Genomic DNA, 17,346 nt, shown 5'->3' on the forward strand with positions numbered 1-17,346 from the left:
GAAACCATTATCTCAAATGATAAAGCTCCTTGACCTTGTAGATTTCTGAACAAGCCAAGGAAATGTTTTATTACAATGTAAATTAAAAGCATGTGAACATTGCTGTGATATGGGATTGCTTTTTCTTCATTGTTTTCACTGAATATACTCAGTGGGAAAAAAATCTTATGAAGCAAGATAACAGAAGGCAGGATACAGAAGTTTGTGTACAGGTCCTCTTTCATAATGAATTTTGACTATTTCATGATGCACATCATGACAGGTTCTCTTAAGAGAACAGGTTTTGTGCAATGTGACAAGCAATTTCTATTAGCTATATTTATGGCTTCAAACATCTTATCTGTACAGTAAAAAAACATTTCCCAAAAGAATAGATTCTAGACTCCAACCTTACCTTACACTAAAGGGCAGGAACAGAAGGGAAGATCTTTTACATATGGCAAACTATGCACTGGGTTCAGCTGTAAATGAAAACTAAATATTATGTAGACAGTTCATACTGTCAGCTTCTTTCTATGAAGATGCTTACTCTCAGTGAAAAGCACAATCAAATACGTAATATATTTGCTAACACAAGACTAAAAAGAAGAATAAAAAAGTCTTTAACCTCTTCAACATTATGGGCGATTCCATTCTGCACTGGTCCTGAATCACTCGGTGGTGTTACTGCAACTTCCACTTTTGCACCTTTCTCTGTGGCATCATCCATAGATAAGAGAGGGAAAACAACAGATAGAATATTAAATTACAAATACATTAGTGAAATAGCTGTTATATATTAAGTCTGAGCAAACTAATGTTGAACCAACATATGTGTTAAAAGAGAAAAAAAAATTGTCTAGTACACATTTTCAATAAAAATCTTATAAGAAGTGAGCTAGCAATTTGATAAATATTTAGGTTCATTGCAATATTTAGTGCTCTTTGTTTATGTGAAATGCACTGAGCCTAATATTTTAGGTAAAAAGTGACATACAGCATTTACCCCTGACATTACAGAATGCACTATGCTGAATACAGCTGAGGGGATGCGTTCAGCGATAGAAGTTTTATAACACACTAACCCCTGCAATTACTAAAGTTACTTACAAGCTGTAATCCTGCTATCTTCCATGCAAAAATATGGGGAAAAAATAAACATATGGTGTAATAACACCTTAGAGGATGATCTTTAAATCAGAATCCTGTAGTCCTTGTGCTAAACTTTCACAGGAGTTAAAGAGATAAAGTTAGGCCTTTGGTTTCTGATGCCAAATTTATTAAAATTTATTCTTACTTTTACTATCTTGGAATACTCTAAGTGGTAACTACCTCTATAAGTATGTAGTACATAAATGTGTCAATGGCACAAAATCCCTTGGACAATACAAAATAATGGGAATGGCAATATGAAATGCCTTACTCAAGTTCAACATGCCTTATGGTATGCTCTTGTGCATAGAAGTAAATACAGCTGTCTAGTTACATTACTGCTATCCTGAGATTCTTCTAAATTAAAAATCTGAGATCACAGCCATAGCAGAGTGCCAGACTATCTGTAATTATTTCAGAATGTGTGTTGTCTCTTAACCCCGCAGTCAGCATTATAGTTTATTAACAGACCATCCCAACCAACTGCCTGATTTTGGAAACAAATACTATGTAAACATAACACAAGGTCAGAAAAAGTGTCAAGTAATAAAATAATTCAGATTTTATTGGACACATTTCATGGTACAGATTTTTCTTTAGCATAGGAATTTTGGAACTAAAATAAAAACTCTTGCCTTAATGGCAAACTCTAGTAAGTTAATTTTCCACAATTAGCATAGATGAGCCTTAATGACTCCCAGAAAGTAGTATACAGACAAATCAAATCTTAAATATGAAGGTGATATTTCTTGTGAGAAGGATGGTACCATATAAAACACATTCTACTAGAACATTTCAACAAATTAATTATATTTTCCCATATATATTGCAAGGAAGTTTTGCCTTCTGTCATTTCAACACATAACCAAAATCAGCTTTACTTTTTCTTTTCAACCTGCCTAGAAGACTTTCTATATGCCTTGACTGGCTTTCTATTCTTGCATTTAGCTTCTGTCCCATCCATAAATTTCATATTCTTTAGTGCATATAATCAGAGTATTTTTACTAAAATAGCACATGTAATGTAGGAGAAAGTAATGATTAACAATTTTCAAACAAAATAAACAGTGAAAGAGACTCTCAGGCACAGGTGATAAAATCTGCAATGCTGCACTCACCATGATTAGCAGCTCCATTCTGCCTTTCACTGTCTTCTACCTGGCACTTTTTTTTGGCAATCTTATGCAGAATTGAGGCCCTTTCTTTGAATTTTCCTAAAAGAAAACATTGTAATTATTACAATGCAGCCATTTTGAGATGCAAAATTTATTTGACATAGCTTAGTCTCTATAGATCACTGCTGATAATCCATTTCAATTCTTCCCCAAACAGCAAATATGCTATTAAACACTATCTCATGTTCCTGTATACACGGTTGGGGTTTTTTTATTTCTTTTTTATAGAATTGAAAATGTATTTTTTTTTTTTTTTTTGAGAACTCAGCAATGAATAGAACAAGAAATTGAAGCCAAAAGCTATTATTTTTCTTTGGAAGAAGTCAGTAAAGTTTCACCTATAAATGTGCTGGTGTAAGATTTCAGCTGAAGCAGAAGATCAATACAATGGATCAAGATATCATAAATAAACACAAACAGTTTCAGTTCTCAGTTAGTAGTACTGCAGAACAGAATTTCATATTAACAAATACATTGCATTATAGTGAGTGTTGTCAGTTTTGTCACTTTGGACTTATCTATTTGTCTTGACTTCTACTCACTTCAGTGCTTGGTAAAATTATGAAGATTATTCTGGGAGTTACTGAAAAACACCTGAAAGACAACACTATCACTTATCACAATCAGCATGTGGGGAAAGTCCTGCTTATCAAAGCATATTTCCTTTTATGATAAGGTAACACACCCTGTTGATAAACAGCAACTAATTTATGTAATATTTTTGCATTTCAGTAAATCTTCCAATACTGTCTCTCACAGGATCCTTCTGGAAAAAATGTGCAGCCCACAGCTGGATAAACACATCATGGGATGGGTGAGCAACCAGGTCACAGGACAGACACAAAGGGTTACAGTGAGTGGGGTGACATCAGACTGGGAAGCTGTCACTGGAGGGGCTCCACAGGACTCCATTCTCGGCCCTCTGCTCTTCAACATCTTCATAGATTACCTGGAGGCAGGACTGGAAGGAATACTCAGCAAGTTCCCAAAAAGGGAGGACCTGCTGACTCCCTCAAAAGACAGGGACACCCTGTAGAGAGGCCTTGACTAATCAGGGGTCTGGGCAAGCACCAGCCACATGAAGTTCCACAGGGGAAAGTGCCGGATCCTCAATCTGGGATGGGGCAACCCTGGATGTATGGGCAAAACAGGAATGAGATGCTGTAAGCAGGGCCATGGAAACAAACCTGGCAAGCTGAACATGGGTCAGCAGTGCCCTGGCAGCCAGGAGGGCCAACCCTGTCCTGGGGGGCATCAGGCACAGCTTCACCAGCCAGGCAAGGGAGGGGATTGTCCTGCTCTGCTCTGAGCTGGGGCAGCCTCACCTCGAGTGCTGGGGGCTGGTTTGGAGTGTCATGATATGAGAAAGACATTAAACTGATAGAGAGTGTCCAAAGGAGGACTATAAATATGGTGAAGGGCCTTGAGGGGAAGCTGTATGAGGAGTGGCTGAGTGGTCTGTTCTGCCTAGAGGAGACTGAGGGCAGCCCTCATTGCAGTCTACAACTTACTCGTGAGGGGAAGAGGAGGGGCAGGCGCTGATCTCTTCTCTGGTGACTAGCAGGACCCAAGGGAATGGCCTGAAGCTGTGTCAGGGGGGTTTATGTTGGATATTAGGAAAAAGGTTCTTCACCCAGAGGGTGGCTGGGCAATGGAACAGCTCCCCAGGGCAGAGGTCACAGCACCAGCCTGAGAGAGTTCAAGACACATTTGGACAGTGCTGCAAAGCACATTGTGTGACTCTTGGGGCTGTTCAGTGGGGAAGCAGGAGTTGAACTTGATGATCCTTGTGGGTGCCTTCCAACTCAGCATATTCTGTGATTCTGTGATTCAGAAGGGGAAGAAGAACTCTCCAGAATTTCATATCAGATTCTTAGAGGTATGTTTTCTTCTAAACCTGCCAGGTTGGGCTTTTTTTGTCTCACATGAAGTTAACAATGCAACTCAACCTCTACACTCTCTAGGGCAACAGACTCTCCAGAGATCCCATATTTTGTCACTCTTCATTGACCACTGTGTCCAAATGATACATTAAAACAAGATAATTTCAAAGATGTCCATATTAGGTAAAATGAAACCTTTTTCTGCCTTCATAGATCTTTCTATGTAAGGACTCTTTGAACATCTTATGACAACCTATGATGTGTAGAAAGCTGATGTATCTGCCTTTACTAATTTATCCTGATTGTTATGGACTTAAAGCATTTTAAAATATTTTTAAGAAGTTTAACTGGTGGCTATTTTACAGCACATTTTCTAACTAAAAATACCATTATGATACAGGGCCTGTAGCTCTTTTAATTCTTCATCTCCCGTAAAAAATTCTATTGAAAACTGTTGGTGTCCCTGCAGCAAAACTAGCATAGGCTTAACACCAGAAGATATTTCACTGGAATGATATAAAAGACTAACAGTGGAAAGTAAAAGTAATAAGTCCTGAAGTAATTCAGTTATTTGGATAGCAACACTTGTTGCTAAGCTAAAAACTTGGAGAAATTCCAAGCATACAAGGGTAAATCATTAGTCAGGAAAGAAATCCTCTCTTTCCTTAAAACAGAAGCTTCACAGCCCTGTACCCACACTTTTTTACGTGGAGAAGCATATGACCAGTTCACAGGGACTAGCAACTATCATTTGTTGGGAAGTGGAACTAGTTTCTCAACAGAAAACTAGTTGGAAAGTAATAAAAATACTACAAATATTTAATAAGCCATACTATCCTTTCTGCAGTCCCTATCTTTTCACAAACACATCATGCTCCAAAAAAAAATCAAAATTAGCAATTCACAATATTTTGCAAACATTATCTTTTTTGGCACACAGAGTTAAATGCCTGCAGAATAGTATTTAAGCATAGAATACAATCATAAATAACAAGGCATCTCATTATTTCACTGCAGAGGGTAAGAGGTACAGATTCTAGTTAGAAGGGAAGAAGTAACAAAGAATTAGAGAGAGTGAGAGAAAGAACAGGAATTTTTTGGGATAGCAGTTAAAAGAGAAAAAAAATTAGGAAAAATACTAATCATATCCCCAAATATTTCAGGCTGAAATGCTGAGTCATGGTGGTTCCTAACTTCTTTTGAAAGAGTAGGGGCATTTAAAACTGCTTACCCAGAAGAGTAAGTAGATAATAAAATATGCCTGATATAATTTCAGTTTCCTAAAGGATTGTGCTATCTTTCAGATTCCAAGTCATCTTCATATGTTTGAGAATTCAGGTTGCAATGCCACATATAGAAAGGCATTTTATGCAAGCCATGAAAATGATGCAGCTGACATTTCTGAAAAATATATGTGGAGCCATCCATGTCTCCACCTATTACAAGATGTCATAAGACCTTTCAATTAAAGATCCAGTTTTAGAGATTAATTAAAATTATGAAGAACCTAAGGATATTCTAGTATTTTATTTGAGACAGACTGAAACTGTGTAGGTTTTCTTAACAGAGAAGCATGACCACTATAGAACTGAAAAGAAAATGTCTTCGCAGAGATTTACACTGGTTTAGATTATTAAATGGAATGTGTCCTTCATTTTTTTCACATTTACAAAAACCTCCCAGCATCTTTTGAAAGAATTTCTGAAATTGACTTTTAACAATTTTAAGTTACACCATTTCATTCAGGAGACTGTTCCACAGTTGTAAGTCACTGTCATGGAAGTTAAAATCAACATTTGAAATGGAAAATGTATTTTGATTTATTTTTATTTCTCAGCAGATGCACGATTCAGTTTACATTGTTTTACATCATTACCTTTGATTAGATTCACTCAATGTAGGTAACAAAAGTGCAAAGAAATTATTAAAAAACATTATTAACTATCAAAAACATGAAACCAACAAAAGCAGTAGCACTTGCCTGCATGAAGACACTGAAATGTAGAAAAGACAGCAGAGCAATGCTCCCTCCCTCTCTCCCATCCTCCCTCCCTTTCTCTACCCTTTTCCTCCTTTAAACCAAACCAAAACTTGTTCACTGAAGGGAAAGCACAGAGCCACCAAGAAAAAGGACCAGCTGAGGACGTATCTAAGTCATTCCAATTTTCAGAAAGCCACTAAGGTCAATCTTAGGCACAGATCTTCTCTTATGTCTTTTTTCTTATCTTTAGGTGGAGTCACTAAATAAAGCAAGCATAGGAATCTTATGTCACCATTCTTATTTCTAGGAGGTAGGTGCCTCTGTTTCCTCTGGAACAGTCCTATGTACTATGGTTTGACTACGCAACAGAGCTTTTCACAACAGGTGGTATAATGAGAGTTCAGACGAATGACAGTGCTTGCTTCCATGGACCTAAAATAGGACAGATCGCTATAGAAAATTCTTAGTTAATCTAGGTTCACTAAACTCCAACAGATTTGGCAGCTTATTTGAGTTTGCAAAGAATGAATTGGAAGGAAGAGCTGATCAAGGCCAGATGATTACCAAGGTAGCTTAAAACGACATTGGTTTTTGTTTGAATAGATACAAACAAATCAGTATTGTATAATGTAGATATGTGTTTATCTGCATGAGTAACTCCAGCTGGCATTACCTGGCAGACATTCTCCTCCTGATAAAGGATGTATTAAAAAGACAATCCTTTATCAACAAACTCAATTGCAGTGTACAGGCTACCTGGCTCAGAAAAACATCTGATTTGATGTGAAAACAGTTATTCAGAAATTCACTAATTTAAAAAAATTAAGACTACCACTTGTCTTGTTTTCAGTCTGAGATCAAAGGAACATTACTGCATCTATGTAGCTATAGCCAAGCTTTCACGAGTCTGAACATGTCAAATCTGTGGCTGTTGAGCACTCTGAACTGTACTTACAAATTCTGCTCATGACCTGATGTGGAAGATAATTAGTGAGCTACGACCCATCTAAATCCAGAAATCCACCTTACATGCTTCCTTCTTTAAGATCAAGCAGAAGTATCAAATGAAAACACATGCAATTTAGTAATGTTGTAGACTATTGGTGGAACACAAGATTACAGCGAGGGTTTCTTCTCATCTTGTGGGTCACATTTACTCTCTCAGTTTGACCTGATAAATCTAAAATTAATTTAAAGTAACTTTCAGACCAAAGAGAATTGATCAAAACAATAGAAATCAGTTTCCAATATATGGAGCACAATGGCTCTCTGGCCATTAGGCTAAATCTGATTGTGTATTATAGCTTAACCATTAATTCTTGTCCCTGACTGTTCTGATGCAGCAGGAAGAATAAATGCACCTGAGTTTCTTCACTGGAGAACTGAAAAAATATTCTGTATCTACACTCCAGGCTTAAGGACTGGACATAAAGATGTTACAAAAATTCAATGGTTTTGTAACTGGATTTATGTATTCCTGTGACTAAGTTGCTGTGCAAAAGGTACAAAAATATCAGTCATAAAAAGAAAGTGAAAGAAATGAATGGTTAATGCAAGTAAGTGTGATAGCAGCTAAACTTCTGAAAATCCAAACACAAAGCTGAAAATATAGTATACTTTGATCAAAATACAACTTCTGAGATACACTAATCATTACTTGCCTTGTGAAAGACAAGTGAAAATGATGATGGTTCTATTTGAGAAGGCAAACTGCACCATAGACTCTTGTCAGTGTTAGTGCTTCTAAAGACAAAGAACTTCCTTCTTATTTCTGCTACTGAATTTTTCCTATTGTTATGGTATGGTCCTGAATTATTGATTCATGAGAAATGCATTCTGAGGTGACATTGAATATTAAAAGCATTAATTCTGAATAGGCACTGGAATAATATATATATATGTATGTGTTGTATTGCAACAGGTGTTTCCCTACAAGTAACTACATTTAGATGTCAATAGGGTATTTATGAATCTCAGAAGGCTACTTTTGAAGTAATAGATATTTATTTTTTATTTATAATAAAAATAAAACCCTTAACATACCCAGGTTTAAGGCTACAATGAGAAAATCCTTTTTTATCTTGATTGTAATGAAGACTGCAAAAGCTTTATGTCTGGTAGCCATAGCTGAGTGGCCCAGGTTAATGGCTCCTTACAGGCTCTTGGTGTCTATTTAAACAACACAGACACCACTATTTGCCTCTTAAAATCTACTTTCAGACACCTTTTCCAATATTGGTACCACCCTTGTGAAGCAGATGCTTAATCTGGGCAATGGAGAGCAGTGAGGCAAGACCATTCTACAAGTTCAGGCCTGCCACAGAGGAAAAGAGCATCCTCCAACGCCTGGTGCAAAGGTGCATGGAACCACCTCCCACAGCCAGCTCCAGAACTGGATGGTTATATTGGTGTATCAACAGCAGATACAGAAAGAGGGAAACAGGCATTATCACTTTCTGTCCTCCCTGAGGAATGATCATGAGTAAGTAATGCAATGAAGATTCTCTTAAAATCTTCAAGATTACTCAACACTAGAAAGCAATTGTGTTTTTAAAAAGAGAGAATTATAGTATTTGTCTTAAATTCCCACGATTAAAACCAAGTAGGAATAGGCAGCTAACTTTTCTAGAGTCCTCAAGATTTACCCCATCCCCAAACATGCTGCTAATCTCTAAACTTAACATAATGAAAACACCTATCTGGCATTATAATCAGAGGGATAGACAAGAGGCCTCAATCCTACAGACAATCAGGTCTCAGTTCAGGGATAATTCCAACTTGTAGAAATGTTGACCGCACTAGGACAAAAAGCATGTGCTGGAAATTTAGTACAGAGTTAACTGCTTTCCTGAATTAGTATGATAGAACTGCAGTGCTTTTGAATCAGCAGAAAAATTTCCTGAGATTTCACTGAGCCCTGATTCAGGCCCTAATTACTTCCTTCTTGTATTGCTAGAATGTGGGTTTCAAACTGCAAATTTTTTGCACTGCAATCAAGCATACAATTAATACTCCAGGAATAAACATGTCTAGTTTTAAAGGTTATTAATTGCTTTTCAAAAATGCAGTAAACTCAAGTTATTTATCAATTGTTCTAAGTGATTTGAAAATCCATAAATTAATTTCTCTTCTTGAATGCATTGTAAAACATGGCATCAAATAAGCACCTACAAGCTATGTTATACTGTGCCATAAAATTTGCAAGTATGGTTTTCCATATGTTCTTTGCTAAAAGCATCCCATTGTATTTTCTTACCTGAAATAGCAGAACTGAAATGTTGAAAACAAAGACTTGAAAAAAGAGTTGTAACTGATTGAGCCACCAATAAACACATGCAAAAATGAGTTATTCAAAAATGGAGAAAATGAAAATAGGACCAAGAAAAACAAAGGAAAATGAAAACACAAAAAAGGCACTCAGAGGGCTTCAAAAAAAGCTCATACAAACAATTCTAAAATATTTCTTACCTTCTTCAGTCATTGTGTCATAATATTTTAGGTTTCCATATGATCCAAGCTCTATAACATCACAGTAAAAGACACAGAGATAAGGAACCAGTAGACATTCAAGAAATGTACATGTTTTTGCATGTGCTTCATAAACTGGAACAGTGATTATGCAAAACATTTTCCAGGACAACGAAACACAGATACAGAAATGGCACTGCTTTCCCCCTCCAAAATTTCACAAGTCATTGACTTTAGCTAAAGTGTTAAACTTGCTGAAGTGAGATGTAGGAGAAGTACTGAAATACAAAATTTAGCCTTTTCAAGTTTCTTGCCAATTTAGTGCCTTTACATTTAGGAAAAGATAATAAACCTCAGAGTACCTAAACAGTGGTAGTTTTGCAAACTAAGCTCATTTCTCATTCCCCAGGTCAGACATTCAAATACTTCTGCATCCAAATTAAACAAAATAGTCTCAAAACACTTAATTTTAGGAACTGTTCATAGTAATGTCTCCCAAACACTGTTTTGATACCAGTGCTGTTGTTGACTGGCTTTAGAGGGGCTACATAATTTATCCACTCTCTTGTCACTTGTGAAAACATAAAAAAAGTTACTTGCTTCATCAGGTGATATGACACCTACATTAATTAGATCATTAAATCTATAGTATTGCATTTTTATATTCTATCAAGGCAGCAAAAAGAATGGAATGAAGAGGTCTCCAGGTCTGTAGCGCTATTACTATTTGTTTCTGTGTGATAAAATCTTGCATGAAATCACTGTTTTACTCCAGATGTGGCTTTACACTACTTTTCTTGAAGTGATTTTTCCTAAACATTTGGCATATATCTTATTGTACGAATAAATACAATAATTAAAATAAACCTACAAAACAGGACAATGAAAAATTAAGCCTAAGGACAAACTTATAAATGTTCTAGCTGAGGAATTTGTGGATAACCACTCATCACTTTTATGAAAAGTATTGCAACTGAGTTTCTGAGCATCCAATCTCTGACAGAATGTAACTATTAAAAAATGGATACTTAACAGTTTGATGATGCTTTTTTCTTTGCAAATATTCTTTTTCACATTTACAAAACAGTTTAAGCAATTAAATGCAAAAATGATATTGTTTTGGTTTTTGATGATATGTGATGATTTTTCAACAATTTTTCACAAAGGTGAATTTCAGTAGAGACATGGCTATTAGTTTTAACTGTAATATACTGTGATGATATCAAATCTGACACTTTGAAAGATGCATTTTAAAAATAAAAAAAAGGAACCTTACATCATTTTCAGAGACGGAGAATGTCTTACGCCATGCAACCAAAATATACAGGATATTATAATTGGCGTTTTTTAGTAAGTATGATTAGATTGTACTGATTTTTCATAGGCATATTATAAAGAAACTTACAAGCATTGATATATTCTTGCTAGTACAATGCAGTGCCTTACTTGCCCATAAGTAAGCCAAATAGAATAGGACATTAAGTCTCTCTCAAAGCAAAGAAAAATGTATTTTAAAAAAAGAATTTAATATATTGCTTTACAGCAAGAAAGAATGCATATACAGTTTTGTAAAAATCTTCTTAGTCTTTCAACAAAACCTTTGTAACTGCTAGTACATATAAGAAGCTATTGTCCTAGCATCCTAATTTTAGTTCTAAAGATTTTTTCCTTACTTGGAAAGAGCTCCCAAAAACTTCAATATAGATGCCCCTTTATACAGCATTTGGAACTACCCGTCTTATTTAATTAGGGTTAATATTTGCTGATTCTATGGGCAGATTCTACAAGCCTTTGCTTGTACTTATTCTCACTGATCTTTGCCTTCATGTGTCTGGGGTCTGCTTTGCTAGTTAGGCATTCACTGGAGATTGAGGACAATACTGGAACACACATGCCAGAAAGAGCCTGCCAAAAGGAGTATAAGAGTAAATAAGGAAACGGAGGCACATGGAGAGCAAAACATTGGTAGAGAGGGACTGCATAAATGAAGCTGAGAAGAACATTGCACCATAGCAACAAACTTCAGAATTAACAGAATAGCATGAGGCTTCTGACTCAGCAGATGAAACAGAAGAGATTTCAGAGGAAACCAGCAACTGTGAATCCTAAATCTCAAAACAAAAAACCAAAAAAATGGGGTGGCAGCAAGGCAGGACATTTCATACACTGGCAATCCCATTTAAAGCTATTTACTTCCCATCTGAAGTGAGAGATAAAAGAAAAATAGTAAAGAATAAAAGGGTCAATCTGACCTTACAGAAACCAAAAAAGAGGAGAAACAAGGTGATGCATGACAGTGCATGACGCTGATAATAATCATGTTCTGGGAACTTCCAGCAATTCAACACACCATGGATTATACTAGGTTAATTCCCTCAGTTAGCAAAATTATTTCCAGGAAAACTTCAATCTTGCTGGTGAGATTATGTTCTCCAAAGCTTATAGTCCTATACCCAGGGTGGAACACTTTATCCAGTCATCAACCCACTGACTGCAATGCACTTCAATGATCCCAATGATCACCAGCTGCATGTATTCACATGAATTATATTTGAGGGCTTTAAGATTACTTAGGTCAGTGCTGCTTAGCAGCATGACAGATCTGTCTCTACATAGTCTGCCTCCAATATATGGTACTTCTGCTGTAAAATTTGGACTAAATCTGCTCTTTGAGTTTGTTTTTGAGTTCTCAGTTATACCAAGATATACCCTGTTTAATATAACTTTGAGTAAACAAAATGAAGTACTTTCCAGAAAAAAAAAAATTGTATTGGAAAAATTTCACAGCTTTAGAAGTAAACTTGTTTGAAATGGAATTGAAAGGAGTACTTGAAAAATAATCCCCAAATTCAATAAATTAAAATTTGACAATTCCATTTTTGTGAACATGCTATGCAATTCCCATAGTGAGGTCACAGTATATAGACTGGATGGCAGCCAGTACCTGCATCCCTGCTGGTCACATGAAACAAAGAGGATACAGAAATGCAGCTTAACAGCTGATCCCCAACAGTTACACTGAATTAATTTGTTCCCTTCTGCATATTTTTACAACAGAAAAGAACAGAAGGTTCCTAGTATCCTGACTGACATTCCTGACGGATTACAGCAACATTTGTCTTACTATGTACTGTTCTCTATTGTGTTTGTAGGTGTCACACCACATCAAAGCAAAAAAAAAAAAAAAAAAAAAAATACTGTTGGTTAACGGGACTATGATATTTGTGATTTCAAATTACATTCAAGACACCAAGCATAGCTCCACCAAAAGAAAAGTCCTGCCTGACAAACTGAGTGGCCTTCTGTGATGAAGTGACTACATCAGTGGATAAGGGAAGAGCTACAAATGTCATTTATCTGGACTTCTGTAAGATCCCCTCATGCTCCCTCTCACTGAATTGGAGAGATGTATCTGTGTTAGTGGAAAGAAATTGACTAGATGGTTGCCTTCAGAGGGTAGTGGTCAACTGCTCAGAGTCCTGATGGATGCTGGCAATTGAATGGTGTCCCTCTGAAATCAATCTTATTTAATATCTTCATCAACTATATTGACAGGGTAGATCAAGAACATTCTCAGAAAGTTTGAAGATAACAAGCTAAGTGATGCAGTTGCCACATAAAAAGGACAGGATCAGGATGTCCTTCAAAGGAACCTGGACAAATAGGAATGAGAATTTCATAAGGTTTAACAAGACCAAGTGCAAAGTGCTGCACCTGTGTTGGAGCAGCCTCTGGTTTCAACACAGCCCTGCCCATAAGGATTTGAAGGTGCTGGTGGATGAGAGGCTGGACCATACATGGCCATAAGCACTCACAGCCCAGAAAGCCAAACGTGTCCTGGGCTGCATCCAGAGCAGTGTGGGCAGCAGGGCCAGGGAGGGGATTCTGCCCCTCTGCTCTGCTCTGCTGAGACCACACCTGCAGGGCTGCATCAGCTCTGGGTCCCAGCACAGGAAGGACATGGAACTGTGAGAGAGAATCCACAGAAGGGCCACCAAGATGATTAGAGAGATGGAACATCACTCCTATGAAAAGAGAACATTTGGGCTGTTCAGAATATAGAAGAAAAGGCTCTGAGAAGATCACAGAGCAGCCCATCACTTTAAGGAGAACGGCAAAAAAAAAAAAAAAAAAAAAAAAACCAAAAAAACGGGGACAAACTTTATAGTAGGAGTTACTGTGGTAGAAAGAAAGTAGATTCACACTAGACATAAGAAAGGTATTTCTTATATGGAGGATGTTGAAACAATGGTCCAAGTTGTTCAGAGAGATGAGGTAAATGCCCCATGCCTGGATATATTCAAAGTCAAGATGTACAGGGCTCTGTACAGAGCAACCTGACTAGTTGAACACGTCCCTGCTTGTCACAGGGACATTGTACTAGATGATCTTTAAATGTCCACAGCAACCAAACTCTTCTATTATTCTATTAAATAAGATAGCCAATAACTCAGTTTATTTTACACTCACCAAGTATAGTACATACTGTCTGTGATGAAATATTCATTTCTGTCTTATAAGTATATAACCCCAGGTTGCCATAGAAGAAAAGCAGAACCAGTATTTCTCTTCACTCTCCTGTGACTAAGATCTCAGATACAGACTGCAGCTGACCCAAGACCAGAAATGAGCCTGTCTCAGAGTTTCTAGAACTACTCATAAGTCATACAGCTATTTTGGAGACAGCAACCTGCATTACTGAAGGTATGTATCTCTTCATGGAAAAGTCAGACTCTGACTTTTACCAGAAATGTATCCCTTCATGTAAGGTCAGCTCTCAAATGAAAGAAACTCACTGCAGATTTCTTCAACAAGCATGAGACTTTCACTTTGCATAAAAAATGCGTGTGTATGAGAATTCACATCACACTCCTCCAAGATCATTAAAAGCTTCAAAGTTGATATATCTATTATCTAAATCAAAACTGGTAAAGAGAAATTACTGATGGCAACCCCATAATTTTTAGTACAATTACACAATTATAATTACTAGACACATCTGTTTTTTGACTTCTACAGTCATGAAGGTGTCAAGGCTTTTTTTATTTGCATTTTTTAAAAAGAAGACCAAAAAATGGGTCAAAGGAATAAGAGGAATTAATATGATAGCACAAGGATGTCTTTACTGTTTTTTCTGCTAGAAGTCAAGGTTTTGAGAAAATTTAATTAGATGATCAATCTCATCCAAAAACAGAAAAAGGAGGCCACTTTAAAACTTTTCTAGATAAGTTGTAGTGACTATCCAAATTAAACTGGAATCAAAGTTGGATTTAGTTTCAGCAATGATGATTAGGAACAAAGATCTCTTGATGCTAAGAACTTGTGAAAGATCAAGTGAAGATTAACATTACAGTTTCAAAATTAGTTATAACCTCTAAGAGATCCTTAAAAAACGAAAATGCCTTTTCACTTACACTATTAGAGGAAAAACACACAAAAATCCCATCAACTGAATGTTACTATGATTGTAAATTTTAGAAAGAAAGAATTATTTGAAATAATTTTTTTCAGTGAATCTCATCTTCAGACTCCTATCATTATAAACTTCCGAAACCTCTTAGCTTTCTTACTGAGTAATTATATCCCATCTGGGATAGACTGGGACTGCTGTGGGAGTATGTAGTATCATTGCAGAATGCAGAGGAGAGAAAACAAATATCCTTTTAAAAAGCAAAATACTTATTCTCCTACTATATCTGGATAATCAGATGCTATACACTACATATTCACTTGTGGGCTTTCCAGCTGCCAGTCCTTCAAAAATTGAGGTTTTTCCATTGAGCTGTTTCTATGGAAAATACAAAAAGACCCCTTTTGGATATAAGTAATGCAGTTTAAAATTGCACTGAATTTTAGAATTACATATTTTTTGCTTATACTACTAACAGTACTGCTTTATTAATGGTCCTAAACATATACAGAAAATAATATAAATTAAGTCTTTCAGGTACTTGTCAATTGGGCAGTACATTGAGAGTAACTAAATAATTTATTAATTTGTACATCTGACCTCTAGTAAAATGTGGCCATCTTTCATCTCTTTAAATAGCAAGTCTTCTATTCCTGTTCTCTCTCCTCATGTGTCCACACCCTGATTTTTTTATTTTAGGTGGTTTTGCCCTGAAAGTAATTTTATTAGAGTTGTCTGCTTTTATATAATTGGTTTATTGCAATTTTATCAAGCTAGAATGTGAATAGAAATATAACTAAATTTTTTTACAATCATATCAGCAGAGTTCTGGGCAGCTTAAGGTAGTGACAACATCCAAAATTTAGATCTACATATTACTTTGCTCTTACTGCAACATTTAAAATTAAGAGTGAAATCCACTGGTTTTAGTCCATACCATCTAACAAATCTCCTTGTGGTGATAAATGAAAATTTGTCAGGGTTTTAATTGATATGGGCTGAAGAGCAAAAGTTTTTAAGGGGACAGTCAATCACATGTACAATGGAGTAGAAAGTAAATTAAATTACTACTGCATGTCAGACACAGATTTTGATATTTTTAGGCACTTTTATTGTACTTAAATTAAAGAAAAGCATGAAATGGCTCATTCCTGAGAGCTTTGTTTCTTCTTCTGTCATAAGATAACATTTTCCATCTGCCATCAACTCTTGAAGACAAGTGCCAAGCATTCTCTGTAGTGTAGTAACACCAAAAGACAACCAATACAAAAGAATTTACTTATCCTGGATCAAACACAATTCCTGCTGACATTAAAGAAGGTATTTGTCCTCAAACCATTTCCAAATATTAATGAAAATAGGAATTTCAAGGTGTAGAAGTGAAAACCTCATTCTGTTGATAATATTGGGAGTTCAGCAACTGATTCTAGTGGGATCAGGATTTCCTTGAGTGTCTGTTGGGCCAGACACTGTAGGGTCTGAAAACCTACAACTCCAACTGAAAAAAATTTCAGCTATTTTGCCTTCCACCATATCTAAGGAGAATAACAGAAGACAGCATGCCTTCCTTTCACTAGCCAGTCGCAAAATCCAACAAACCCGTGGGTGATGAAATTATGTGCAAACCATACTAAAGGAAATCTCCCACTTTTCAGCTTCAGTGGAAAGCCCCTCACAGACTCTACAATTCCCTGACCTGTACAGGTTTATACATTGCTTATGTTCTTTGTTGTTCCTGTTTTTAACAAAGAAATACTGAGTTAAGAAGAAAGTTAAAATGAAGCTAAAGCCATTAAGCATGTAAATACATAGTTAGGACAGCTGTGCCCTGTGCTGGGATCATGCTTTTACTTAGATATTCATGTCTTCCTTGCCTTCTTGGTAGGGAATCCCAAGAAGAATACACTGTCTGAAGAACAGGGCAACACTGGAAAAAATTACGGAGAAGAGAAACAAGAATTCTGCCTGCAATGTACAGCTTGAGTAGATTACAGTTAAAAAAACAAAACAGGCCACGCAGAAGTAAATTGTTGTGGAAAATGACAGAAAAACCAACACAAGGAATACATTTCAGATTCAAAACTAAATTAAAGAGACATCAGAGAATTTACTTTATTTAACATTTTCCACCTACAAAGATCAATATGGATTTTAAAGGGAAACCTATGATTCAATTTTATGTAAGTAGCAATCCTCTCAATGAAAATAACACCACTATGAGTTGTGCCTTTTCTCTGAGTTTTGGGAACCTCTGAAGATAAGCAGATCTGACACTTACTGCTACAGAGTTGGAAAGCA

The 17,346-nt window shown here is 36.3% G+C and overlaps 1 protein-coding gene across 5 annotated transcripts in view; it reads right to left on the reverse strand.

The window, feature by feature from the left end:
* SLC24A2 (solute carrier family 24 member 2) overlaps positions 1-17,346 on the reverse strand; it is a 112,257-nt gene that overhangs the window by 29,025 nt on the left and 65,886 nt on the right. For 4 of the 5 annotated variants that reach the window (XM_021535460.2, XM_021535459.3, XM_021535462.2 and 1 more), the window contains exons 5-7: positions 9,639-9,689; positions 2,250-2,345; positions 608-693 (exon numbers count right to left, since the gene is read on the reverse strand). In XM_021535460.2, coding sequence (XP_021391135.1) covers positions 608-693; positions 2,250-2,345; positions 9,639-9,689 — 233 coding nt within the window. The remainder of the gene's footprint in view (positions 1-607; positions 694-2,249; positions 2,346-9,638; positions 9,690-17,346) is intronic. The other variant, XM_021535463.2, reaches the window with a different exon arrangement.

This window comes from Lonchura striata, chromosome Z, assembly GCF_046129695.1.
Source record: "Lonchura striata isolate bLonStr1 chromosome Z, bLonStr1.mat, whole genome shotgun sequence".
Lineage (NCBI taxonomy): Eukaryota > Metazoa > Chordata > Aves > Passeriformes > Estrildidae > Lonchura > Lonchura striata.